General features: G+C 37.0%; 2 protein-coding genes across 2 annotated transcripts in view; both read left to right on the forward strand.

Moving 5' to 3' along the window:
- Window positions 1-15,534, forward strand: part of myo3b (myosin IIIB) — a 70,193-nt gene extending 54,659 nt beyond the window's left edge. Inside the window, exons 34-37 of the mRNA XM_060877329.1 lie at window positions 7,031-7,131; window positions 7,661-7,707; window positions 8,173-8,392; window positions 14,958-15,534. Coding sequence (XP_060733312.1) covers window positions 7,031-7,131; window positions 7,661-7,707; window positions 8,173-8,332 — 308 coding nt within the window. The 3' untranslated portion in view covers window positions 8,333-8,392; window positions 14,958-15,534. The remainder of the gene's footprint in view (window positions 1-7,030; window positions 7,132-7,660; window positions 7,708-8,172; window positions 8,393-14,957) is intronic.
- A 3,623-nt stretch (window positions 15,535-19,157) lies between these two features.
- sp5a (Sp5 transcription factor a) lies at window positions 19,158-20,999 on the forward strand. The gene is made up of 2 exons (XM_060877331.1): window positions 19,158-19,441; window positions 19,758-20,999. The coding sequence occupies exons 1-2, from the start codon at window positions 19,391-19,393 to the stop codon at window positions 20,844-20,846; spliced, it is 1,140 nt and encodes a 379-aa protein (XP_060733314.1). The 5' UTR covers window positions 19,158-19,390; the 3' UTR covers window positions 20,847-20,999.
- Window positions 21,000-27,205: the final 6,206 nt, after the last annotated feature.

The following is a 27,205-nucleotide window of genomic DNA, read 5'->3' on the forward strand; positions in this document are numbered from 1 at the left end:
AGCCCTCACTCTCCTTCAGCACTCTTTCTGTGTAGTAAACAGGATCAGGCTTTATGGGTTATGAAAGCTGAGCTTCTTATATTAACATGCTTTTTGAAGATTATGCTAGTGGTAAACATGCATGTCAAGAGTGAGACGATGATAAGAGTGACATGGGCAATTAGAGTGAAGAGAAGGAGACAGAGAGGAAACTAACCTGCTCCTCTCAAGTGTGCACTGAGAAAGAAGTAAAATGAATAAGAAAAGATAAGAAAATGAATACTTGCTAAAAATTATTTTTAAAACTGAATAAATAAAAAGATTTATAGATATTTTATATTCTACCTGTCAACAAAATTACATCAAGTCAACACAAATACTTTTGAGTGATGTGATGCCTTATGGTATTCTAGTGAAGTAACACAAAACCAAAGGAATATAAAGACTGTGCTTGTGTAAGTGATCTGTGTTTCTATTCTCTGCTATGGATTGTTCTGATATAAATCAGCTCCAGGATCCCAACCTGTCTGAATTCAAACCATTTCTACTCAACAGTCTTTATTGTTCATGCATCAGTTATCAGTCTCGATTTTTTTTGTACCTTTACAGCATTTAACACAGGTAATAATATCTTGCTATCTATTCTCACCAGACTTGGAATAACGTCTGGTCATGACAATGATAACTTTTATAAATCGGAGAGTGTTTGTATTATAGCTGACATAATGATTACATCTGTTTCATGGAGAATCTCTGTTGGTGTTCCTCAAAGCTCAGTGCTCCTCTCTTCCTGCCTGTTTATGGTGATCTTTACATTTCTTGCACAGTTGTACTAGTGGGATTAACAATTTTTTTCTTATTTAATCTTCATTATACAAATTGTTTCATTACACAAATCAGTCAAAAAGTTGTTGAAGGTTGGAAAAACCAAGTCTTTTTTCTCACCGTACCATCTGAGTGTCTAATGTAGCCTCAGATTCCAGTTCTTGGTTGATAGGAGTGGAAGCTGATGTGATCCTCTACTGTTGTAGCCCATCTGCCTTAAGGATTGATGTGTTGTGTTTTCTGCTATGTTTTTATGTTCACTATGGTTGTAATGAGTGGACATTCGGTAACTTGTCATAGCTTCCCAGTTAGCTCAAACCACTTAGGCTATTTTCCGGCTGACTTCTCAATCACATGCTGTTTGTGTCCTTAAAGCTCTGCTCACTAGCCTCACAATAGTAATGGAGCTAAACTAATGTCTATAACAGCCAGCCAAATATTGTTGTGGCTTGAATTTTCCAGATAAGATTTCTTTTTTAATATTTTTGGGGTGCCTAGTGTTATTCACTTTATTCCTAAGAGTTTCCTAGAGCTAGCAAACCCATATGACTGAAAGAAAGGCACATACACATAAAACAAGCATGAGTTGACTAAATAAACTGTGAACATTCCCAGATAGTATTTTCAGCAATTTTATGATCCCTGATTCTGATATTGTTTTACTTGAAATCAATGAGGTGTATATGTATATAAAATAGATGCATTAGCAGGTTTTGTTTTGCTACAGTGCATACAGTTTCTTTTGTAGCACCCTCCATCATCTTTAGGACACATCTGGAGCTCATTCTGACAGCCTTGTGACAGCTGATACACCCACTTTGTGTTCTACAGGCATAACTCCCTCCCTCTCTCTTCATCTATCCATCACATTCTTTCTCTCTCTCATACTGCCTCTTTCTGTAACGCTCTTGCTCTCCAGTGTACCTGTCTTTATCAACTTTCACAAATTATCTAATACCCAGTGTATTGGGTATTAAACCTGCTCTTTAAACTAGACTATTCATCAGACAGGCACACAACAGGAGATCTCAGACTGCTTGTGGGAATATGGCAGAAAAGTTGGCTGTAACTTTTTTAATCCTCTTAATGTCAGTATGATTAGTTAACTAGATTTTTTTACTACAGCTCAGACTGTCTCAGAAAAGTTAACATTTAAGATATGAGTAATTATTCTGTACTGTCATTGTTGACATTCTGGTTTTATTAATGCCTTTGAGCTGGGTTTTCTTGAATATTGCAACCAAGCTCATTTTATCATGTCCCCTTTTATGTTAAATGACAGGGCGTAAAGATTGAATGGGACAATCATGGAAACGGCTTTTCAGAAGTAGGCAACTACTTGTTTACTGGAGCTGATTTTCAGTATGATTAGGCAGTACAGCAGCACTTAATTTGTTTAATGTATAATTTATTTTTTTTTTTTAAATCTATCATATATATTTCTTCTCAGGTGGTTGGAAGCAAAGTTGTGTTGATTATGAACTTTGGATGCTTTTCCAGCAATTATTTATCTTAAAGTATTTTTTAATGGTTTCCAGTTCTTCTTAAGGTTGTACTCCATTGTCTCTTCTCATTTAGTAAAGATCATTTGTCTTCCCTCTCTAGTAGAATAGTGCTAGTAGAATAGTGTACGATTGTCTTTATTTATTTATTTTTTTTTTTTTCACTGAGTCAAGTGCAAAAATTAAAACTGCTTACATGTAATTCACATTCCAAAGATATGTCCAAATTTATTCACAAGGTAGCCCTTAATTCCATTTGTTATATCGCATAATCATCTCGGTTGATGTTTTAATATTAGGTAGGTGGACACTTTGGTTGGAATAGGACACACACCTAGACATCTTTGTAGAACATACATGGAGTTGATTTGACAGGGATTTTTTTTATCCTTCCCCTTTCTCCCTGTGATTTTTACTCTCCTCTTTGAGCAGTAGAAGTTTAAAATAAGCACATCATGGTCAAATCAGCATGTGGCTCCTGCCTAAAATTGCTCTTTTAGCACATACATGGTTCTGGTCTCTTCAGGGGTAATTAAAGTACCGTGTGAATTCCCTGTGGGAATGTTCCTACCCTCAGTAAAACACATTGGATTTAGTTTGAGTGTGTGTCAATCAAAGCCATAAATCACTGGAAAAGCAGGCAGAAACTTTAGCCGTCACCAGTTTCACATTATTTGGGTATGTTTTCTAAAAAGAACAGGGTGTGCGTGCCTGTGTGTGTGTGTGTCCTCCACAGAGTCTGGTTATGTTTGTGGTGGTGGGGTGTGTGCCACAGAGAACAAGTTTCTGGTCTGGTCTGCACATGCTTCATTTAGAGATCAAAGCCATGTGCTGATGAGTTATCCTTATAGACCATGATGCCTTTTCATGCTTCAGCTTTAGCATCTGAGTAAATAAAAGCCCAGCAGTCGAACCTAGCCCACAATGCATCAGGTGATCACAACATGTGATAACAGAACAGAATCAATAGCCATCCCTTGTTTACCTTCTAAAATTGCTTTCAGTATGTAATTAGTAATAAGTACATATTTGACATTCCAAGGGATGTAAGAGGTTGCATTTAAGAGATGTTTTGAGAACATAAAATTTGGTTTGTATTAGGGAAGCTTCATCTTTAAAACTAATTTAAGTAATTTTTATTTATATATTTTTTCTTTCTTTCTGTTTTTCAAGATTGATTAATAGTGTATTAATAAATCATTGTTGGGGATCTGTACTGCCCTCAATCAATTAACACACATGTGCGCACACACACACACACACACACACACACACACACACACACACACACACACACACACATGCTATGGCCTATCTAGGGCCTCTGAGTGTTCAGTCCTAGTGAAATAATAAATACAAATTTCTGTCTTGTGAAATTGTATACTGTATATGTTTAGACCATATAGTCTTATAGGTTTAGACCGTATCGTCTTTAGCGATGTGTGTTTTAAAACCGTTTTACTGCTGAGCTTCTGCATCCAGTTCTTTTTATGATCCTGTACATATTTACTTATATTTACTTTTTGCTTCATCTTCATACTGATCATGTTATTACATTGTGACTTGAAGCTGTGTATTTGCATAAATGTTTATTCAAGTTTTTTTATTTTTATAAATATTTCATATTTATTATTTTTTTATTTATTTATTTATTTTTATTAAAATATTAATTTTAAATATTTATTATTTTTATTTTTATTTTTAGATTTTTTTTACAAAGTACAACTTAGTACAAAATACAAAGGTTTTTATTGTATTTCCATTTCTTTAACTACTTATAATTGTCTTAAGTAACTGACCCACTTCTAATCCTACAACCCACAACTAATCATCAGATTACAACACTAGGCCTGCATCGTGTGTGTGTGTGTGTGTGTGTGTGTGTGTGTGTGTGTGTGTGTGTGTGTGTGTGTGTGTGTGTGTGTCAGTCTAACTCTGCAAATCAACTAAAGTGAATCACTACGGCACATGTTTTTCCTCCCCCATCCCTCCCTCCTGCTCCTCCTCTTTTCCCATTCAGACATTCAATCTTTCTGCCCTCCAGCCAGTGATGTCCTTTTTTAACATCCACTTGTCCTCTAACTGTAGTACACAATACAGACATACATCTATGTTGAAATGTGTCATCGTAACCAAGATGTCTTACACCAGTTGTTTCCTCAGCACTTATTCTTGGTTCTACGATCGCTGATTAATTCATCTAGATGTAGGTTATCATATACAGTGCAGTACCCTGCTTATCAAAGTGCCATCTTTTCTTGTGTTTGTCTTTCAATGGCAACAAATATACCTCTACTATATTCTAGAAAGATCTATAGAGGAACGAGGATGTGCTGTCTGTAACCTAATAGCTTGTCTTAAAAAAAAAAGTTTGAAAAACAGACAGAAATAAAAGCCTTATTTCTAAAAGGCTTCAAGACGAATGTTGATTATTAATCTGTGAAATTTTTCGAGAAGCCAGGTAGAAAAACCAGGCAGTGAAGTTATTTTGATGATCTGTGTTTTAAGGAGAATTTACAGTTCCGTTGTTTCCTGTAAAGTGTGTGAAGTATTCGTCGTCATATGATCATTACAAGGGAACATGCAGATCTTTGCTGTGGGAATGTATTCAGTCATATATTCAGTCTTGTCTTGTGTGTAATATTAAAGGGAGTTTAAAGTTTTCAAATCCTAAAATACAATTCTTATATTTACTGCTGTTAATTTTACATTGTAAGCCTACAACTAAGTGATTATTAATTAATTAGTGATTCTCTCTTCTTATTTTTTTATTTGTTGGCCTTGAATTTGAAGGAAAACATAACTTATGGATTAAAAAAAAAACTTTCTAGACAGTACCACTGAAAAAGTTTGTGTTTCTATGTAATTCACTTCCTACATTACATGCAGGACAGCTATGAAGTCAGGCACTTCAATGAATCCATACAGTAATAAAATCCATACAGAGCGAAATTACACTGAAAAAAGTCTCCCAGCTTTGAAGTATACACAGGATTGAGACCTGACAATGTGTTTTCAAAGTTAACCGTCTGTCAAGTTGCAGTGTAACTGTGAGTTATTGAACACTACCTCGACAGAAGGAACATCATCAGAGTGATGATGAGCCGAAGAAGCTTGAAACTGTGACTTCAAGATAAGAGACGAACAGACATTAAATATACATACTGCCTTGTAAAGGTGTCCTGGATTTTAGTTCGCCGCTTTTGTGGATCAGAAATTTTAAAAGAGACGAGAGATGAAACAAGAGAGAGCAAGTTTCCCAGCTTCACTGACATGCTGTTTGATCTACAATAACTGTAAATCCGCACATTTCAGAACATAGACATACTGTAATAATACACGCTGCAGGTCTGAACACGTTTTTGCTAATGTGCTCAAGTGAACCTCATTAAAGAGTAAATGTTTACCGTCAAGATTAGGCTCTAGAGTACAGAAAAAATGCTGTAATAAGCAAATCCCACCACAGTGTCTGATCAGTTGTTTTTTGAGCAAATAGAGATGGAAAATGATGAAGCTCTTAGCACTAGAATGCATGTGCATCTGTATATTGTGTATTTAGTTGCACTTTATATTTTACTTTGCTCAGTTAGTGATTTAGTCAAGGTAAATATTTACAAATGTCCATCAAAAAAAGAAAAGGAGCTATAATATGTAGCGAGTCTACACCTGAGACACATGATGGTCTGTCAAGATCAGCATTTAGTTTGAGCAAGTGGGTCTGTCTGAATCTTACACCAGCGTGCTGTAAAATCTGATTAGTTAGAAAACATTAATTCATTTTCTGTCAAAGCTTCTCTGACAAGAGTACTGACACAAAGCTTGTGGTAGCTTAGTGGTTAAGATGTTGGACTATTGAGTTGAAGGTTGAGTTTGAATCCCAGGTCCATCAAGCTGCTACTGCAGGGCCCCTGAGCAAGGCCTTTAACCCTTACTTGCTCAGTTGTTTAAACTGAGATAAAATGTAAAGGCGTCTGCCAAATGTCATAAATATAAGGCTTATATTAGTGCACTCATTGTAATGTATTGTTATTTCTATAGTAACAGCTCATTCACAGAGACTTGATAAACATTTCACATAATCTATATCTAAATAAGTGCAATTGTTTGCATAGTGAAGCCGTCTGAGGAGAAATTTATTTAACATTTATGGCAGGAGTATCCAGTGCCAGAGCTATGTAATGTTCAGTTTTCAGACATGGGAAGATCTTTAGAGTTTTCTAGTTTCATTGTGAAATGGCAAACCACTTTTTGTCTTATTAACTTCGAGAAAGTGAAAAAAGAAAGACTATATTGGCTATACCATAATGGTGAATTCTTCCAACATACGAGGAATAAAACACTTTAGGAAAACCGCCAGTCACTTATTTAGCTATAACGGCATCCATTGTATTAATTATTCACTAGATTTACTATGTTCAGCTGAGTTTGTGTTGCACTGAGCTATCTGTTTAGTAAATGTAAGTGTTTTAACTGGCTTTTTCATCACATATAGATGCTTCATACATCAGAGCATTTCAGCTATGTGTTGTGTGTGTGTGTGTGTGTGTGTGTGTGTGTGTGTGTGTGTGTGTGTGCATGTGCTGAGTTTCTCAGCTCCTGTTGCAATGCTGCTTTAATGTGATTTTCTGTGGGGGAGCTCAGTAGGAGACTTGTCACTCTTGGCAGTGTGTGACTGATCTGTCTGTGTACTTGTGTGTCTGTTTGTGTTTGTGTGTCTCTTTCAGGCCCAGCAGCAAAGTTACTACAGCGCACCCCTCGGCGTCGAGGCCAGCAGCCCAAACTACTGAACAGCCCAGAGGACAGTATTTACTACAACCAGCTCAATGTAAGTTCAAAGCCAGAATAGAACCCTTTGTCCGACTTTGTTTGCTGATGATAATAGAGTTAAATGTACCTGTGCCAGAGCCGTGAGCCACACGGGCCTTCTCCTGAACCAGCAGCTCCCCCACTCTCAGGCTCTGTTGTCTCCAGCATGGGCTTCTGCTCTTTATCTGTTGCTTTCATGTGAGGATGTCTGCCTTCACGGTGAATAATTGATGTGGTTTATCAAAGCCGAGCAAGATGCATGCTTCATCAGGCTCACCCCAGCTCTCTTTGATCAAAAAAATTATGCTGTGACTTCTGATATTATCAGCATCTGTTCGCATTCAACGCAAAAATCACTTTGAATTAAAAATTAATGATTCTTGCTCGTTCGTTCATTTACTCGTCTTTTCTGACTCTCTCTGACTTTGTGTGTGTGTGTGTGTGTCTGTGTGTCTGTGTGTGTGTGTGTCTGTGTGTCTGTGTGTGTGTGTGTGTGTGTGTGTGTCTGTGTCTGTGTCTGTGTGTGTGTGTGTATGTTCCCTCTGCAGAGAGCTCTAGATTACCAGGGGAGCAAGAGGAAGCCCAGAAAACTTGGGTAAATAGTTGCCTTTCCTACTTTCTGCTCGGTGAAATATCTAAACAGACCAGGCCCTTTGTGGAAGTGAGAAACCAGAGACGGATTTTGTTTTCTGCTAATGTAAATTCAGATCTTAAAATAGCTTAAATATATATATTCCAGGGAGGGAAGTGAAATTGTACATGAATGCAAATTTAATTGTGAAATATGTATGTGACCACGTTCTCTCTCACTCATGCTCTCATCCTGGTTGGCACTTAAAAGATTAACATTTTACTACCTATTTCTCCCTGGAGGAGAATAGAGTGTAATATTTTAATATGAGACAGAGCTCTAACCTATTTTTCTTGCTTCGTCTCTGTTATGTCTTTTTTTCTTGCCATTTCTTTATCTTTTTTCATCCCCTGTTTATCTATTTTCCCTGCCTTCTTATTTCTTTCACTTCGTTCTTTATTTATTCCTTCAACGTATTTCTCTCCTCAGCCAGATCAAACTTCTTGATGGAGAGGATGAGTATTATAAACTGTTGTTGGTGGCGGAGTCTGTCCCTGAGGAAGATGTCTCTTCTATCCCTCCTCCTCCTCCCTCTGGTCCTGCTCCGGTTTCTCCACTGGAGAGAGAAGCTCTGCTCAGCCAGAACTGAAAGAACAACACAGTGCTGCTGCTCAGCCTTGACCTGTGCCCTAGCCGAGTCCATAGCAGGGTAGAGTGTTGCACACACACACACACACACACACACACACACACACACACACACACACACACACACACACACACACACACACACACACAGAGGTAAGAAATAAATCCATTGTCAGTACTATGTTCTGAACTTGGCCAGGCTACTCAATAAGTGATTAAAGAAAGTTTATTTCACCTCCACTATTGAGTTTTTCTATCAATTTAAGTTTCTAGAAATTATTGACCTGGTCATAGTTAAGCTAATTAGACATTTGACACACAGGAGCTAAGTAGACATTACATGACTTAATATTTGAATCAGTAAACATCGTCATTCTTCTATATTCACCAGACATCAGCCAAATATTCGCTATGTTCAGCTTTTGCAGGAACAACATATATTTATATACTTAGTCTTAATGAATGTAATTCCATAATATCATTGTGTGTAAATTGAGTTCAAACCTGCAATCCTGCAACGGTGCCTACATTAATAAAAGCTGATTAGAGGCATCATAGCTATAGTATTTTTGTATGGATACATGTAAATATGAGAGGTGTAAAGAACTCATTAAACAAAATAATACTGTCTTTTCTTAGAAAATAACAAATTTAATTATTTAAATTAAAAAAAATTATCATTTAAATACTTCATTTAGTAACCTTTCCCTGATTTACTCGAGAACAGAAAATAATGTCAAGCTATTCTCTCTCTCTCTCTCTCTCTCTCTCTCTCTCTCTCTCTCTCACTCTCACTCCTCACTCTCTCTCTCACGCAGACACACACACACAGAGACACACAAGACACTCACTCACTCACACATTTCAGAACATTATTCTGTATTTGTATTTTGACTGTCTGTTTCTCTCTCTTGTCTGATTATTCATTAATTGCCCACACATTTTGCTTTGATATCTATGACAGTACAGATATTAAATAAATACATAGTGATATTAATAACATGCTTTAAACACATTTGACAGAAATCTTGCTTTTTTTTGTGGCGTAGGGCATCCAGTATTCACATGGCACATCAGTGGTGTTCTGTCCCTGCATTATCAAAGCTCTGAAACACTGTATTTTACTAAATGACTCCAGTCTAGTTTTCTTTGCTAATACACACGCGCGCACACATGGCACGCATGCACACACGCAAACATGCAGGCACACACACGCACACACACACATACAACACACATGTTCTCTTTTAAAACAGAGCAGAGCTTTTTGTTTTTTTACTATAATTTTGGTACTGTATGAACATTCAGGCTTAGTGAGCATTGTAATACAGGCTTACAGAGAGAACAAGTGACTCTTGAATGAGAGCTTTACAGTGAACAGGACCTCCCATGATCCTCTCAGTGTCTGTGTGCACCCTATCACCTACAGATCATCCACATCTCCATTTCAAAGCTTCAATTCCACAATGCTTATTCTCTCATTTAGAGCTTTGATATCCCTTTTTCATTAAACATATCTTATCAAGCCAATAATGATAAAATCATTAAGTTGAAACTTCTTTGAAGAGTGAGATAACCAGCTTTCCCCTCTGTTGATCCTCCTATCCAAGAGACACAGCTCTTAAAAGGAGATAAGTCTGCCATGACTGTAATGCAATTCCTGCTGATTTATCAACCACCTTCATTGAGTAAATGTTAAAGTCCTGGTTGAGGATGGGACAAGCACTCTGTAAAATCTGCAAAACCATGTGTTTCTTCTACTGTATGGACACGATGATTTGTGGTGCTGTTTTTTACAATTTGCATATCATGCTTCATCTCGTTTTGTTGTCACCCCAGGGCCCAGGCAAAGATTCTGATCTTTATTGGGTGTAAGAACTGTGTGTGTACTGTATGCATGTTTTGGCTCACTCTATCTCTGTGATGTAGTTAACACTTCATAAGTGGTGGTAGGTGTGTGATTATACAGCCATAGCCATGGATTTCTTTTGTTCACCAAAGTATGAATTAACATCTTCATCCATTTCCTATTTGTGTACAAGTTATACTCCTGTATGTCTTTATGTATGAGAGGCTATAGCCATCCCAAGTTAAAAACTTACTGCTTTAATTCCTAACACTTTCATATAGTTAAGCAAAAAGAACTGGTCTCTTGTTCTGTGATGTACTAAGTAACAAGAGTTTAATCATAAAACAATTCAGTGCACTTAATAACCTGGTGTGTCTTGTAATCAGAGTGTAGCTCTAGATTAGCTACTTCCAAAGATGTACGAATTTTTTTTTTTATTGTTGTTGTCTTTCAGAATACTGAGACTTTTTATACATTCTATGTAGACTCATTTGAGAATATTCAATCATTCAGTAGCACTCAGGCTAAAATGGGTCATTCCAAGAGCCTCGAGTCTCTTTATACTATATGGAATCGGTTAACAGAGATCTTGCTCCCTAGATCATTTTTGGGCCTTCTTAGGCATGGAAATCAAATTTTGAAAAACCTCTCAAGTTCTTTGTTTCAGTGAAAACCTCTGAAGTGCAGTGCAGTGCCTGGTGCAGTTTCTCTTTCATTTCTTGTGCTCTGGTTAACCACTAACCAACCAGGCAATGAGTGACTTAGAATTTAGTTATGCACACTTTATATAGAAGATAAGATTTCCTTTAATTTCTATAAACTGGACTAATTCCTCATCAATAACTGACATCTACAGAACAGTGCTGTTTCACTGAAGGTCCACAAAGATGTAAACAACATAGGACCTGCACCTGTTTTTGTTAATACTTTTGTATAAAAGCATGACTGCCCATTATTTTCTTCCTGTTAAAAAGCTGTGTGCATCTGGAGCTGCAGACAAACTCGTTTAATGTGGTCCATGTTGCACACCACTAAAGTTATTCCTTTTTAGCTATTTGTTCGAAACTGCATTTCTTCCCTTTTTCTCAAGCATAGCAAAAGCAGTGCCACCTTTTAGATATTGCAGAGCTGTAATCCCTTAGTAGAAGGCAGAAAAAAAGTATTTGTTGTCAGACAGGATACTCTGTCTCATATTAATAGTGAGGGCCGGCTTCAAAGGATGAACACAAATAGACTTGCATTGTCCTGCCTCTATATCCTTCAGAGTTCAAAGCAGGAGTTTGAATAGCAGTGTTTCTAAAGCTTTTCTTTTAGACCTGCTGAGATGTAAAGCAGGTAACCTGCTATTGACTCACACGCACACAAACACGCACACTGATATATGCACAGAGTTGCTGTTAATACATTCTTTACAAAGCTCCATGTTAATACTATGCACCGCAAGCACACACATGATAAGACTTAGCATTAATGCTCACACATCGTGCAAGTCGTCTTTGCAGCACATCCCTGCGGGCTCTGAGCATTGAATAAGCAGGTAGTTTAAGATATATTTACTTATTAACCCTGTGTGATGATTGATGCCTGAGTGAGGGACATGTGCATGAGCAGGCAGACAGATGTCGTGTGTGTGTGTGTGTGTGTGTGTGTGTGTGTGTGTGTGTGTGTGTGTGTGTGTGTGTGTGTGTTAGTTGGGGGGGCTCTGTGTCGAAGCACCTTCCCTATAGACTGCATTAATGAAGACAGAGGAAGAGAGAGTGAGTGAGAGAAGGGGAAGGAGATAAAAGAGAGAGCAGAGTATGCACATCAAAGAGTTGCTAATGATGGGAGATGCCATTAGGGGTTGTAGTGGCCTTTGTTTCTGCTTTCTAACACCTGCAATTTGTCGAGGGCTTTCTATGTACCACTGAATTACCCGCATTTGCATGACTACTGTGTGAATACAAAAAGGAATATAAAAAAGCTCCCCAAATAGTTTGTGTGCCTTATACTTAAGCACTGCTTCATGTCTCTTAAGGAATAGCTAACTGATTACCTAGCTGATGCTGCAATGCTGAATAGGATTTCATGAGCTGGATTTAACAGATGTGTTACAGTGTAAAGCAGATACAGATATGTTAAAGTGCAGCGTATGGTTTCATTTTGTTTTAGCATTTTATTTTTGTTGTGGCTCTTGATTCAATAGGTCAGCTTATCAAACAGTACATTCAACATGCTGCACAATAAAGAACAAATTCATGCTACATATCGCTCATTAGCCAGCTATTTCTATCCAGGTTAAAACGAATCACAATGGTGGTTTCACAGCAGGAAGTTCATAGCTTGTAGATATAAGATTTACTCAGCAGTGGAGAATGCAGAATTCGAAAACATGTTTGCAAATTTCCTGCAAATCGGGACACTTTGCAACAAGGTTTGGATAGAAAAATGAATTCAGTTTAGGCATGAGACTTAAAAAAGATATCTTAGGCTACATTTGGGTCTTGTTTACAGAGACCTGGCAGCTCTGCTCAACACTAGGAGCCTGGTCAGAGAGCAAATGCTTAATTAGTCATGTTTAATTCACAGCTTTATTTCATTATATGCAGCTAGGAGTCTAAATGGCTCTATCATCCGTTTGTGTTTGTTATTGTGCTAGTATAATTTTAAATTATTTAATCAATCCGAGTTGGAAACATAACGGCATGGACTCAGCCATTGCTTATTTTTTGTTGTACCACTGCATTGTACTGTATCGTGTCATATCAAAGTAGTTTTTTTGTATCAATTTCCCACTAACATTTGAATATACCCTGCAATAAAAAGCTCTATCAAAGCCTAGATATCAGTGCATAATGCTACAGGACTATAGGTTAGCAATCAATATGACCATATGGGTGAGCATGTATCCTATCTCTTCTGAAAATGAGCTTATTTAACATTTCTGGGCCTGCGGGGTTTTGAGGGAATTGTGAAGCAAATCAGAGCGTGAAATTGCGATTAGCCCCCGTTGTTTGTACCGATTAAAGGAGGCTATAGGACTTGGCATGGCCAAAGGTGTAACCTGTTTAGTTTGGCCTTGCTGAAGCCCTCCCAGATGGAGTGAGCAGCTGCCATTGAGTAAATGTGAGCTGTGTGTGCACAACAAGGATGGCTCAGGTCATTTTTAGATTCAGGAAGCAAAGAAACAAATCTGTCGCTCTCAGTTGGGAGGAGCAGCCTTAAAGTAACACCTTGAGCTAGAGCAACAGCTCTCCAGGTTCAGCTCCACTGTGTCTTGTTCTGCCTGGCTGCTATATCAGACTCAGAGGAACACCTACACACAGTGCTGCTAGTCCTCCAGTGTGGAAGGATCGCACTAAATTTCAGAGGAGGGACCTCCTACTGTTCAACAGTATAACTGTCTGAAATATACGTGTCCAAATCTAAGGGTTACAAATCACAAAGCAGCCTACCGAAATTTACTATTACCCCAAGCAATTTACCAACAATTACAATTTGTTAACTGACTTAATGAATACTCATTTCAAACTGTTTCTCCATGTATAGATAAAGTGTTGTGTAATATTGTAGATTGTTTTGTGAAAGAATTAGTTCCTGTCACTTGTTATATAGTAGCTATCATTAATTATTCCTTTAGCAGCTTCACTTTCTCTTTCTTGAAATTAATAATAAAAATACAGCTTGGAATGTTTCAAATAATCCAAAAAGTGTATTTAAAAAAGTCCTCTCTTGAAATCTCTTCTACTGCAGAAGAAGTAAAGGAATAGAATTAGCTGTAATTGTACGAACACCGGCATATTTGGATGAGCACTTTAATATAAACCTGTGGTTTGTTTTGGGCCTTACTTAGAACTACACAAAACTAACTTGGTAGCTGATGTTAGAATCCTGTAATGTGCTACTCAAAGTTTAGGTTCCTTTATCCATAAATGTTTTATCATTTAATTTCACTAGTTAAAGGTGATGAAGCAACTTCAGACATGATCACCTTTGAACGTGGCCTCAGTCACCCTGCACTGGCAGCTCTCAGCAACCCACAGTCATATTGCCACACGCAGCGCTGTGGCTGCTGTTTGGATCATGACCTCTCCCTCCTCTCATGACCCCAGGTCTGTCTGGGTTTGCCCTTTAAACGTGCAGCAAAGCTTTTGCCTAGGCTTGAAGAGGGACAGCCATATCAGATTTCAGGGGAAAATGTTGGAGAGTCAGGAGTGCAGAGCAGTGCACTGGAGCCTGAGTACAATGGCAGCTTTCTGTCAGGCAGCGACTTCAAAGGCTCACTGAGTGACTGCTCTGAGTTAGACTTTGTTGTAGATCACTGAGGAAATTCACAGATGTTTTCTCATTCGAGACACCATTACGCCGGCTCAAGTACCCAGTAGCCCCGAGCATTTCTCTCTCTCACTTCTCTCATTTCTCTCTTTCCATCTTTCCTGTTCTGGCTCTCTCTTTCCCATGCTCTCTTTCTTGTGTGTGAGACAGATGTGGAAGCAATTTTTCCCTTTTTTTCCTGCAGTCTGTTCATAGACCATAAAAAGACAATTTATTCACTTTTTTATTGTGAGACCCCCCAAACAAGGAAGCCTAATGGCATTTTATAATGTACAAAGTTCTAACCAAGTTGTGAACATCACCAAAATGTGTTAATCATTGTGTGTGATTTTGATACAGTTTAAATGAATGCTTATGTAACTGAAATAAAGACATGTATTGATTATTTCTCATCATGATTAATCTCTCTCTCTCTCTCTCTCTCTCTCTCTCTCTCTCTCTCTCTCTCTCCCCTCCCATACAGATTGCCATCAAGTCCTATGTAGATAAATGTTTATTGTATATTACAGTAAATACGGTGAAACTTAAATCTGTATTAATTACTTGTCCATTTTTGGTATGAAGAATGTGACCATAAATTAACTATTTATTTTGTAGATATATGGATTTCTGTGGTGTAACTGATGTCATTCTTATTCTATTCTACTTTTGTAGTAATAATTTTTTTCTTGCCAACCTGTAAAAAAAAATTAGACTGTTCATAGAAAATTATCTTTTACTTTTGACTTTGTTTTTATGGCATTGTGCATTTTAATCATTTCCTAAACTTATTGTTCTATTTTCAATTTACTTTTTTTTTTTTTTTCATTTTTTCATTTTATTTGACGAGGGGTTCTCCACCGAACAACACAACTTACCACAGCTCAATATGCATATGTAAACCCAGATCCATCCAGCGAGTATGTGTCGTTATCCCATTTGGTAGCGTTAACTGTGAAAATAAGAGAAGTTTCTTTGGAGGCTATCTGTTGTAGAAATTATAGGTAGAAATAAGTTTTAAAATACCAGTAAATATATTTTTTTAAATTAACTTGAACTGAAAACAAGTGCATTTCATGATGTAAAATGCATATAGTTTGTTTCTGATTTTCTCATTTTCTCATTCTGAAAGACAGCAAGTTTTAATGGCAGGCAGTTAAATATGACCATGTGTTTATTAAAATTAATAAGTAACCAACTTTCACTTAATACAGACATCACACTACCCTACTTCTGCTGGTAAAGTAGCTCTTCTAGCCGGAGACATAATCAAGACAACTGTGTTTGATCAGTCAGTGCTCTGTATTTATCTCCAACCATATATCCCAGTGCACTCACCTTGTATCTCAGTATACAGGGTAACCAAATTCAACACAGGTAATTAGTTACATGGTGACTCTCTTTGCAGTGGAAAAGTGACACTTTGGAGGATTATGGGTAATGTGCTATGGGTATTATGGGTAAGGCTAACGCATTGTCCGGTGGAGAATATGTATTTGAATGGGTTCTGGGATTAAGGTATGACTGGGTTTCTGCGTACTAACATGGAAATGACTCTTAAATAAAACGTTGGTCTTGTATGTGATTACTGTGGCTTGTTGTCTGAGGACAGTTCTTGTATGCGCACACTTTCAATCAGCTATGTTTTGTACCACAAAGGCAATAAAAAAATTAATAAATAAAATGCTTATTAAGGAATGTTCAGGATCATTATAATTTCTGGCATGATTTGTCACCCAGAATGATTCTAAATACTTTACTACTTTACGCTTTATGATTATAACCCTTAAAACAGACAGTATATAAATGTGAATAGATATTACAGAGATGGACATTTGTGACTATCACACTTGTGTATGCATATTTAACATCCCCCTCCAGATTTAGTCCCCCTTTGTTGATGGCAACCGTCACTCTTCTGGGAAGCTATTCTCTTCACTTTGGAGTGTGGATTTGTGTCTATTCAGCCACAACAGCATTAGTAAAGGCAGGGACTGATGTAGGACAAGGATGTCTGGGGTGTAGTGAACAGTGTTCTAGTTCATCCCAGTGGTATTCAGTGGGGTTAAGGTCAGTTCTCTGTGCAGGACACTTGACATTCATGGACCTCACTTTGTGCACAGGAGCACTTGGTTCCAGAGGAGAAATTCTGCAGTGCACAAAGACATCAGGTTGTTTCCAAATTTGTGGCAACAGTTTGAGGAAGAACCATGTAAGAAAGTTTTATTTATAAAGCACACTTGAAATAGTTATGCTATACTTACATAAGAATAAAATTAGAAATTAACATAAAATTAACTAAAAGTACAGGCAGTGCACAATAAAAAATGTCATGTTAAGAAATAGTAACAATAACAATAAATTAAATAAATATATTTATAGGAAATAAGCAAGCTTGAAAAGATGTTTTGATTTTTTATTTTAAAATGGTAATATCATGATATCAGCACTCCTGATATCTATTGATAGGTTGTTTTACAGCCTTGACATAGTTGACAGTAAATGCATGGTCACCGATCATGGTATCCACATACTTTTAACCACATAGTATACATATTAAAATGTGAAATACGTGGCTATTATATTCACTGTGAGAGATTTTTGAACTTATAAGAAAAATAATCAAATGAGGTTAGATTGTAGAAATTCTGATGTAGGAAAATGAAATTCTCTAATAGAAGTGTAGTGAAACATTGAGTTTACAGAAAAGCTTTGCTCTTCACTGCTTTTATAGAAATGGCTCTTGATCTTAACAATCTTTGCAGCAATGTCCTCATTGTTATACATATTGTTATTATAGTCACTGGAATTACACTAACATGCATTAACTATCATGTCAGTAACTAAATGCTTATAGTCTAATATACTGTTGGTTGTGTTTCTTTTAATGAGACAAAACCTCATAACCTTGTGTGCCATTTAATGGCTGATTAAATCTGATTATTCAATTTAATTCAATCAAAGTCATTTATTTGGCTGTATTACAACATTATTTACCAAATTTCAGTTACAGCTACATACAACTTTAATTAAAATTTGCCATTTTGCAAAAATCTCCCTGATTCACCTGATGATTATGGTACTGTTTTTCATGCTGTTGTAGATAAAAAGGCAATAGAAAAAATATAGCAATGTTTTGCATCCATTACAGGAAAGCTGAGGTTACCCTGGGCCCAGTGGGAATTCCCAGCTCACCCTTTGGCTGGGAACACAATAATCCCTTCAAAGGAAGTGATCCACTTAAAAATCAATCACTGAAAACTTTTTAGGGACAGTGGGAGTCTTTGCTGAAATGTCAAATGAAAAAATCTGGACCATAATTAATTATTTGATTTATCTCTCTATTAGAGTATAAAAAGATTAATATTAAGTTTACTTATCAACTAACATGCTGTTAGATATTTAACACTGCAATAACTAATCTGATTTACATTTTCTATTTCGCATGATCCCTTATTATTTAAATGCGTAGGTCATACATGTGGATTAGTTCTATGGTACAATGAGAGAGACTATAGAAAGATGTTTGGTAATATTGAAAACATTCCACAGTAAATTTTATGTAAATAGACTAAAATGCTCTTTACTATTTAATACGTTAGTGTTTGATACTGTTTAATATGGCAGTAGGTGCAACTGAGATTGGGTTGCTTAGATAACTGATGTGTCGACAAGTAGGTGGAGAAGTGGGTGTGTGATTGGAAAACCCTTTGCTTTCACTATAAAGATTGAATCTCCTCCCTTAGAGTATCTTAAACTGGATCCCAAATAGCACCCTCATGTCTTTAATTTCAATATAGGCTATTAAATACTAGATTTTACACCCTAGGTAGCAACTACGTGTCTAATAGGGAGCCATTTGGGATTTGGGCTCAACTTTTCAGGGAAACGCCAAAAGAAAAATGTCATGCTTTTTGACACTTTGACACCTTTAATTAGCAAAGCTAGTCAACTATGACACCTTAATCACTTGATAAGTGGACTACTGAGGCGTCATTTGTCATCTGTTCATGACAATTCCCATACAGTGGCTTTCAATTAAGGATAACTGAATAACTGTTGAGGCACTTCCTAAGTTAATAGTATGTTTGTATTTATAACTTTTGAAGTGATTTATAAAATTTTGATTTTTGTTGATATTAGAGTAAAACATTTCCTACTTTATGATAAATAAATAAATAGCATACTTTGTTTTTTTTGTGTTTTTTTTTTTTTAACATGAATTCTGGCTTTTCCCAGTTGTGGCTTGTCTTGGCTGAAACAAATGGGTCGAATCCTGATTAACTTTGTGTTGAATCGCATTATCCCGTCTCTTTCGCCTCCCCCCGTGAAGCTATCTAACAAGCCTCGTACCAATAGATTTGTGCAGATAACACGGGGGCATTGTGCCGACGGGCCGCGCTACAAATCCTTAATTACAGCATGGGGGGATCGGGTGACTCCGCCATCCAATACCGGGCTCCCCGCGCGGAAAGGGCTCTTTGATCAAGAAAATCCAATTATTTGTGTATATACATTTCCCACATAGTGATTACTTCATTAATTGTCCCGCCTTTATCTCCACCCTGCCCATCCCCCCTAATAATCAGCCCTTTTATCCAGACCAACAAACACACCATAGGAGCTTTGTGGATTCAAAGGATTTGCTTCCCGCTCTCAAAGAGCCGCTATTCTTTGATGATTGGGCAGCGGCAAACTTCAAAGTCATAAATCTTCCTCCTGACTGGCTGGCGGCCCACCAAAGTCCTTATCAAATCCTAAGAAGTGATCCTTCAGTCCCTCAGATGGTCCAAGGATATCTGGAGGAGAGGAATCGCAGGGACTCCACTTTTCTACAGGAATACGCTGTTGTGTTTCTTCCAGCGCTCCGACTCTTCGCCTGAGACTGTGAGGAAGAGCGCGAGGAGAAAGTTGGCCATGGCAGCGGTGGCTGTGCTGAGGAACGACAGTCTACAGGCGTTTCTGCAGGTTTGTGTGATGTTTAAAAACCTATTCGTGAATTGCGTTTTCCATTAAAGTGGATAAGGCATTGAATTATACAGATTTAAACGAATTTTGATAAGGGTTACAATCATATGCCTAGATTTGTAAGGGCACTTTTGCCTAATATGCATAAACAGGTATTTTATTTCTACTTTTTCATAATAAACTTGTATTAGTTTTGATTCAAAACTGGCATTAAATTAATCCGAGACACAATATGCCAAGTTGCGCGTCAGACTTCTTTTTTTATTGTCTCCCTACATGCTAACTTTAGAACATGTCTTCTTTTTGGATCATCCAGGACCGTACTCCAAACTCCTCACCGGAGAACAAGCATTCACCTCTGGCGCTTTTAGCAGCTACGTGTAACCGCATCGGGCACCATCACCACCACCACCACCACCACCCATCCAACCCAGCTGACTTTATCCAAGTTCCATACGACGCGACCCTGGGTTCTCCATCGCGCATTTTCCATCCGTGGAGTAACGAGGCAAATCCTCAGACTGCTATTTCCAGCAGTTCCTCTTTCGGACTATCGTCTAAACCTCCACTTTCTGCGCACCTCCAAGGCTCCTACAGCTCTCCCCATGAGCTGCCGTTAACACCTCCGGCAGAGCCCTCGTACCCTTACGACTTCTCGCCGGTCAAGATGTTGCCGTGCTCCGTACAGTCATTACAGGCCACGTGTCCGCCGACCTACGTCCCTGCTGTGACGTACACGGCTCCAGCGCCCATGCCACCTGCCGTGCCAGCTTTTGTAGCCGGCCACTCAGGCCTGGTACCCCAACAGCAGAGACAGCTGTCCCCAAATCCGGCCGAGGACATCCCGTGGTGGAGCTTGCAGCAAGGCAACGCCGTAAGTCACCCGTCGTCCCTGGCGCCTCACCGTTTTCCTCTCCAGAGGGGTTTAGTGCTTGGCCACACGGACTTGGCGCAGTACCAGAGTCAGATAGCGGCTCTGCTGCACCCCAAATCCCCCCTCGCTTCAGCGCGCCGATGCCGCAGGTGTCGCTGCCCGAACTGCCAAACGTCCAGCTCGAGCGACGAGCCAGGTAAAAAGAAGCAGCACGTATGCCATGTTCCCGGCTGCGGCAAAGTTTACGGCAAGACGTCCCATCTAAAAGCGCACCTTCGCTGGCACTCCGGAGAGAGGCCGTTCGTCTGCAACTGGCTTTTCTGCGGGAAAAGTTTTACACGCTCAGATGAGCTGCAGAGGCACCTGAGGACACACACCGGAGAGAAGCGCTTCGCCTGTCCCGACTGCTGCAAGAGGTTCATGAGGAGCGACCACTTGGCCAAACACGTGAAAACACATCAGAACAAGAAAGCCAAACCTCATGAGAAGAGCGCAGAACACGTTAAACGGGAAGACACGAGACACATTTAAAGGACTGGTGCAATATCTTGCACTCCTGAAAGTGCACAGAACATAAAAAGTGGACTTTACAAAATTTTGCAACTTTCTTAACAACCATTACCATGCAAGTTGTTTCTTTTAAAGGCGTGAAAAGTCTTGCTTATTTGGAATTTACATTTCTGGACTTGTAAATATGATTTTCAAGTCTGTACATTACATTACAAAGTCATGGGGACTTTGAAAGATGTTTCTTATCCCTGTGCTGCCCATAATATCACTAACAAGTTTTGAACTTGTGTTAAGATCTTTGTCTTCGGTGGAAGATCTCACATTGATTGTAAATATATATATTTAATAGCTTTTGTTGAAGGAAAGTGTCGGTTTTCGCTCCTTGTGGGGTGTTTTAGCATGCTATATTGAAAACAAGCTGTTAAATTGCTGTGTAAAAATAAAGAACTTGTTCATCCGCTTAAAGTTGAGTAATATAGTAAGTAAAAGGTTTTCACATCAGGGTGAGGGTAAAATATCGTTTAAGATCTTATAATACTGGTTTTAGCAAGCCCTTCAAGTAAAGCTGGCATCACTGTAGAATAGTATCAGTTTATATAAACTGAGTAATTGTGACAAACGTTTTTGATGGCATATTTTATATCACAGCTAAAAGTCTAATAATATTATTGTTAAAGGGAAGACATTTGTATTACTATTATGTTCATATCACAGCTTTTGCTTAGATGATCTATCAAGTTTGGGTAAGTTGGCCGACAGAGCTTTAAACTAATACATTAGTGTATAATATGAGGAGGTCCGTAATTTTAGCTTGTTTAATTAAGTCATATGCCTTTGTGCTTTATTTAGATGACTATGAACAGTGAAAAGGTTTAACTTGTGTGTGTGGAATTTTAATGAAAATGCTTAAAAGGAGCCAGCTGTGTTAACTACACTGTTTTTAATTCATTTGTGTAACTCATTTGTAAGTTATACTTCTCCATTTGTTGGGGATTACAGTAAATAGATCAAATAATTGTAAAACCTTTAAATAACCACAATATGATTTTTTAGGTTTACTTCATTAAGTACATCTGGAGATTAAACAACCTATTAAACAACTTATGTAAGAGAATTACTGGTGTTTTACAGTTTACATAATTGTATATGTAATATAGTTTTCTAATTAAATAGGCTTGCTGGCTTTTACATTTTGATCAGCTTTAAGTAATATTTTAAGCTCCACTCTAGCACACAGTGACAAAGAACTTATCACAAAAATAAGGATTGTGCTTATGGGATGAGCTGGCCATTTCACAAAATCTAATACTTTTTCCACAAAAAATATTTGACAAAATTAGAATTGAAATCTGCTGTACTCTCTATGTAGAGGAGTTGAAGGCCAAAGAGTATTGAATTTGCACACAAATCAGGTGTTGAACTGTAGTTGTAGTGTACATTCTAAGAAAATGGTTTGTTAACGGTGTGTTTGTATATTTATCAGTTTGCTTTATTATCTGGTTCTAATTTGGAGCCTTTTCTAATAGGGAGAAACTCTGTATGGTTCAACAGAGAGCATTTAAAGGTTGATCTAGAGTTATAACTTAGATTAGATAGATTTTAATGTTTTTTCTGCAGGTATATAAAAATGTTTCTATGCCAACTATAGCCAACATGTTGATGGATGTAGAGCCACAAACTGGTGAAAATGCTATTAGCAGTGTCCTTATCTTCTAATATTGCACCTCCAACCCCATAAATAAATAAACAAATAAATAAATAAATACTGACACCATTATAGCATAAGACAATAAGTATGCCAGCCTGTGGTGTTTTAACTTTAGCTTTATAACTGGATAGTATATCTTGTTCTATTATATCCACTTACCAATGATGATTGAAAGTACCTGATGATAAAAAGCTTCTTTAATTCCTAAGTATTCATGTCAAACATGTTTATAAAATAAAATATTTCTGATATAATAATATCAAATACAATATCACCTCTAGGACTAATCTCTATGATTATAAAGTGTGAATTTGAAATGTGTTACTTTTGCCGATTCATAGCAGAACAAATCTCCACTGACAAAATAGCTTAGTTTTGTGCCTGGAATTTTTTTGTTTTTTAGAATTGTATTTTTATAGCTTATAAGATGTTATTGCTTCTTATAATCCTCATATGTCAGCAACAAACTCCTCCCAGTAGACCCCATAAGCCTGCATATATCCATGTGACTGTTTATTTCCCAGGTTCTAAATCCTTCCATTCTCAAGTTGTTCAGTGCTACATATTTTTTATCTGAGCTCCCGCTGAGTAAAATAAAATTAACAGAATAGATACAATCAGTCAGTTGCGAGCACTAGATATGCTCTTTATTTTACAATGTCGAAATCTATAATGCAGAGAACCAAAATAGCATCATAAACGATTAATGATCTTTGCAAAATATAAAAAATAATGATGTATCTGAGTTTTATGTCTCAGATATATATATATATATTTCTACTCAGGTAACTCTAATTGTGTGTCTGTTCAAACTATTTTATTCTTCATTTCTTTCACTTGGATGTGGAACTACGAGAAACTATAAGAATACATTCAGTACATTTACAAACATACTACATATGTATTGTCTGCACACATTAAATTCCTTCCCAAAGGCTAATGAATAAAAAATAATGATTTAAATCTACTGTTGGACCTAAAAGCATATACAATAGACACAATTAATAGACTATAGAAAAACCATTCTTGTAGCAACTACAAAAACTTGATCATTCTCAACCTTTATACAGGAGAGAGAGGCAGTCAAGCAGTCTGGCTAGAAGATTCCAGAGATCTGGAGAAAGTGTATAGACAAACAAAATACTAATATAACAAGGGAAAAAACATTTAAAGATTGTACAAATAAATCCAATAATATCCTGGGTATTTGTGGGAGGCATAAAATGAGCTTTTGACTTATAGTTTAAAAAAAGAGAGATCCCAACATATCAACAAATTTCAGTAATGGATCTGTATTTCCTGTGATAGGTTGTGCATACTTTACAAAATGCTATGAGTAAAATCATACTGCACAAATATATGTTCTTATAATTTTTCTTTATAAACTTATAATTACTTCAATTTGCTTTTATTTAGCCATAAAAAATATTAGCCTTTCTTATTGCATTGTCCTCAAGATAATAACTTACCCCCTGGATTCCATCATCATAACAATAAAAGAAAATATTCTGCTTCTGTCTATAATATCTTACTGGGATGATAATAAAACAAAGTTTTAATGTTGACCCTTCTGGGACCCCACTAGTGATGGTGTCAGAACAAGAAAATAAATCACTAATACTGACTGTTTTTCGAAAGTTTTTCAAATTTGGCATTTGAAATAAACCAGTTGGGTAATGTTTATTGAATGATGATGCAATGATCAGTACAACACTTAATAAATATATCACAGACCTCATTGTCAAGGATGACCCAAATGGCACAACGTCTGGGATAAGATAATTCGTCAACACCAAGTAAGGACAGCAAAGAGCACTAAAATCTGTTACTGTGGTGATGCCAGTGATTAAGGCTGATATAGAGGATATAGAATATCCCTGTTTTAGTTCATTTTACATGTGAAGTCATTTCTCTCAACCTAAGTGTCAGTGTTAATGTTTGCAAAGTAAACTCTGATTTTGTCACTGCATTTACTATGCCCACTTAAGTAACCTCATAACAGGAAAACTCTGAGGCAGTGAATATCAGATTTATTAGATTATATATTTATAAACCAGATTCATTTTGCAGTTGCAACCTGATAGTAAACCAATCAAAGAATGGGTTTACCTTCTGTGCAATTCAAATCCATTTTCCCGACATCGGGTGGTTTTGCTAGCAAATAATTATACTATGCTCTTAATTCTTCAGTGTACAACAGTTGGTCATTGTCAGTGAAGCAGAACAATATAAATAAAGTTGTTTGTTATAATGTTAAATGACTAGGCCTGATTTCAGCATGAAAAACTGCTGTAAGAAAGTTACTTTTTAAGAGTGTCTGATAAGGCAGCATTTACCAACAAACTATTTCAATAAAAAAAAAAATCAACAAATTAATTTTATTTAAATCTTTAATGTTATTCATGTAAAAAGTTATGTCTAAAAACATGAATCATCAGAACAATAAGAATACTGTTTATATAGTTTATACCATTTATATAGTGCTTTTCTAATACTCAAGGTGGTTGTACAAAAGATGATCTGATCTAATATGGGTCTTTCTCATTGGTATACACTCTATTGCAGGACATCTAGAGCCCCCAATGGTTCCCCCTAATGGTTCCCACAAAGAACAACTTTAGAAACCTTTCTACCTTTTTCCTTAAGAATTTAGTCTGTGGTGCTGTTAGCAGGGGGCACGGTGGCTTAGTGGTTAGCACGTTTGCCTCACACCTCCAGGGTTGGGGGTTTGATTCCCGCCTCCGCCTTGTGTGTGTGGAGTTTGCATGTTCTCCGCGTGCCTCGGGGGTTTCCTCTGGGTACTCCGGTTTCCTCCCCCGGTCCAAAGACATGCATGGTAGGTTAATTGGCATCTCTGGAAAATTGTCCGTAGTGTGTGAGTGAATGAGAGTGATAGGCACAGGCTCCCCGTGACCCGAGATAGTTTGGATAAGCGGTAGAAAATGAACGAATGAACGAATGAATGCTGTTAGCATGCTAAAGGACAACTTGCTGTTTGCATTAGATGGCTTTAGCTTACATTAGCTTACATTAGCTTAACTATGTGATATAACCAAATCATTTAACCCTAGTCTGTCTACACTGTCTAAAATGTCTGCTACATTGTTAAGACATAAAGTGCAGTAGACATAAAGTCTGAACTGGAATGGAATGAGGAATGCAGATTGGTGACTTTGTGATCCAAAGCCCATCATCACAGCTGAAAAAAACCATGAAGTTATTGGTCTGTATGACTGCTAGCTGAGCTAGTTTACATCAACTGATGTTTTTATCTTATTGATGAAAACGTTGTCTAAATTGCACCGCATATTGGTTGCTCTGATTTTTAGGAATATTTTAAATCTTAGTGGCCAATGTTACCTTGGACCTTCACAATAATCTGAAACACACAAGAAAACCAAAAGATTTTCAGACAAAAATTAAACCTTTAGGTTCAGCTCATACAAATTAAGCTGACTATACTCCCAGACTATAGAAGATAAGTAGGAAGTAGGAAATCTCAATCTGGTAATATATTATTGTATTATAGTAATATATTATATAGATATAAATATCTATGCAATCATGCAGTCCTCAGTTACAAAGAACAGTAAGGCTGATCTTTTTGCTGAGTTATTTGTGATCACCAGACTGGGGAAATTATGTATAAATGGCTACATATAATGTAAAATTCACTCAATATATGTGTTAATACCCTAATTAAAACTGACATTACTGTTTGGGTCACTTGATTTGGAAGAGAAGGAAATTAACGGTACCAGAATGTTCTTATATTCCATCGCCATCTTGTGGCAAATTTTGGATATGAAGTTTTCAACTCACAATTTTATTTCTCTCTTTCGAAAAGGGTACGGTGAAATCTTGAAAAAAACATTTAAAAAAAAGCATACATACAAGTAAATGTACTCAGATGAAGTAAATGCAAAATGTATATTGATCTTCTTTAAGCACGAAAAATATTCTAATGAGAATCACTAAAGAGTTGTTTCTTTGTGTTTTGGTATGTATCAATTCTAAATGTATGGTGTCAGAGGTAAAGCAATCCTTATTGTATTATTGTATCCAATGTAGTGCTATTTGACGCTTGGGCTCAGAAGGAGCTGTCCAGGTACTGAAACGAGGAGCCGCAGCGCCACGTTGTGGCAATCTGAATAAACCTGTAACCACATACACAAAAACCTAAAAAAAACGTATAGTATCTGAGTCCATACACAAATTGTCCAAAATATCAGCATTTTTTTGTCTATTCAGTTTAATCGACAAGTTATTCATTTATTTATTTTATTATTTTTAAGTTTATTCAAATAAATGTTTATCGCCACCGTGTAAATTTTCTTCAAAATAATTTCTTTGTGTTTTCTTACATTTTATTCTCATAAATACCATATTATACTAACATAAGGAAAATTGTTTCCATGTGTATATTTTAGGTTACACATTGGCATGCATACTACAGAATTGTATCCTAATTATTGAGCAGCGAATAATCTGCTCCACTGATAAAATGTCTGATATGTCAGAATAGTGCATGATGTGTCTAAATCTAAAATCTTTTCGTTTGCCTTATGGGTGCATTTGCCCTAGGTTTTTTTTTTTTATTATTTTTTTTATCAAGGTCAGGATTTTGCCAAACCCCTCCTCTCCCTCCCTCTGCTTAAAGTGCGTGAGCGCG

This window comes from Tachysurus vachellii, chromosome 8 (assembly GCF_030014155.1).
Source record: "Tachysurus vachellii isolate PV-2020 chromosome 8, HZAU_Pvac_v1, whole genome shotgun sequence".
Taxonomy (NCBI): domain Eukaryota; kingdom Metazoa; phylum Chordata; class Actinopteri; order Siluriformes; family Bagridae; genus Tachysurus; species Tachysurus vachellii.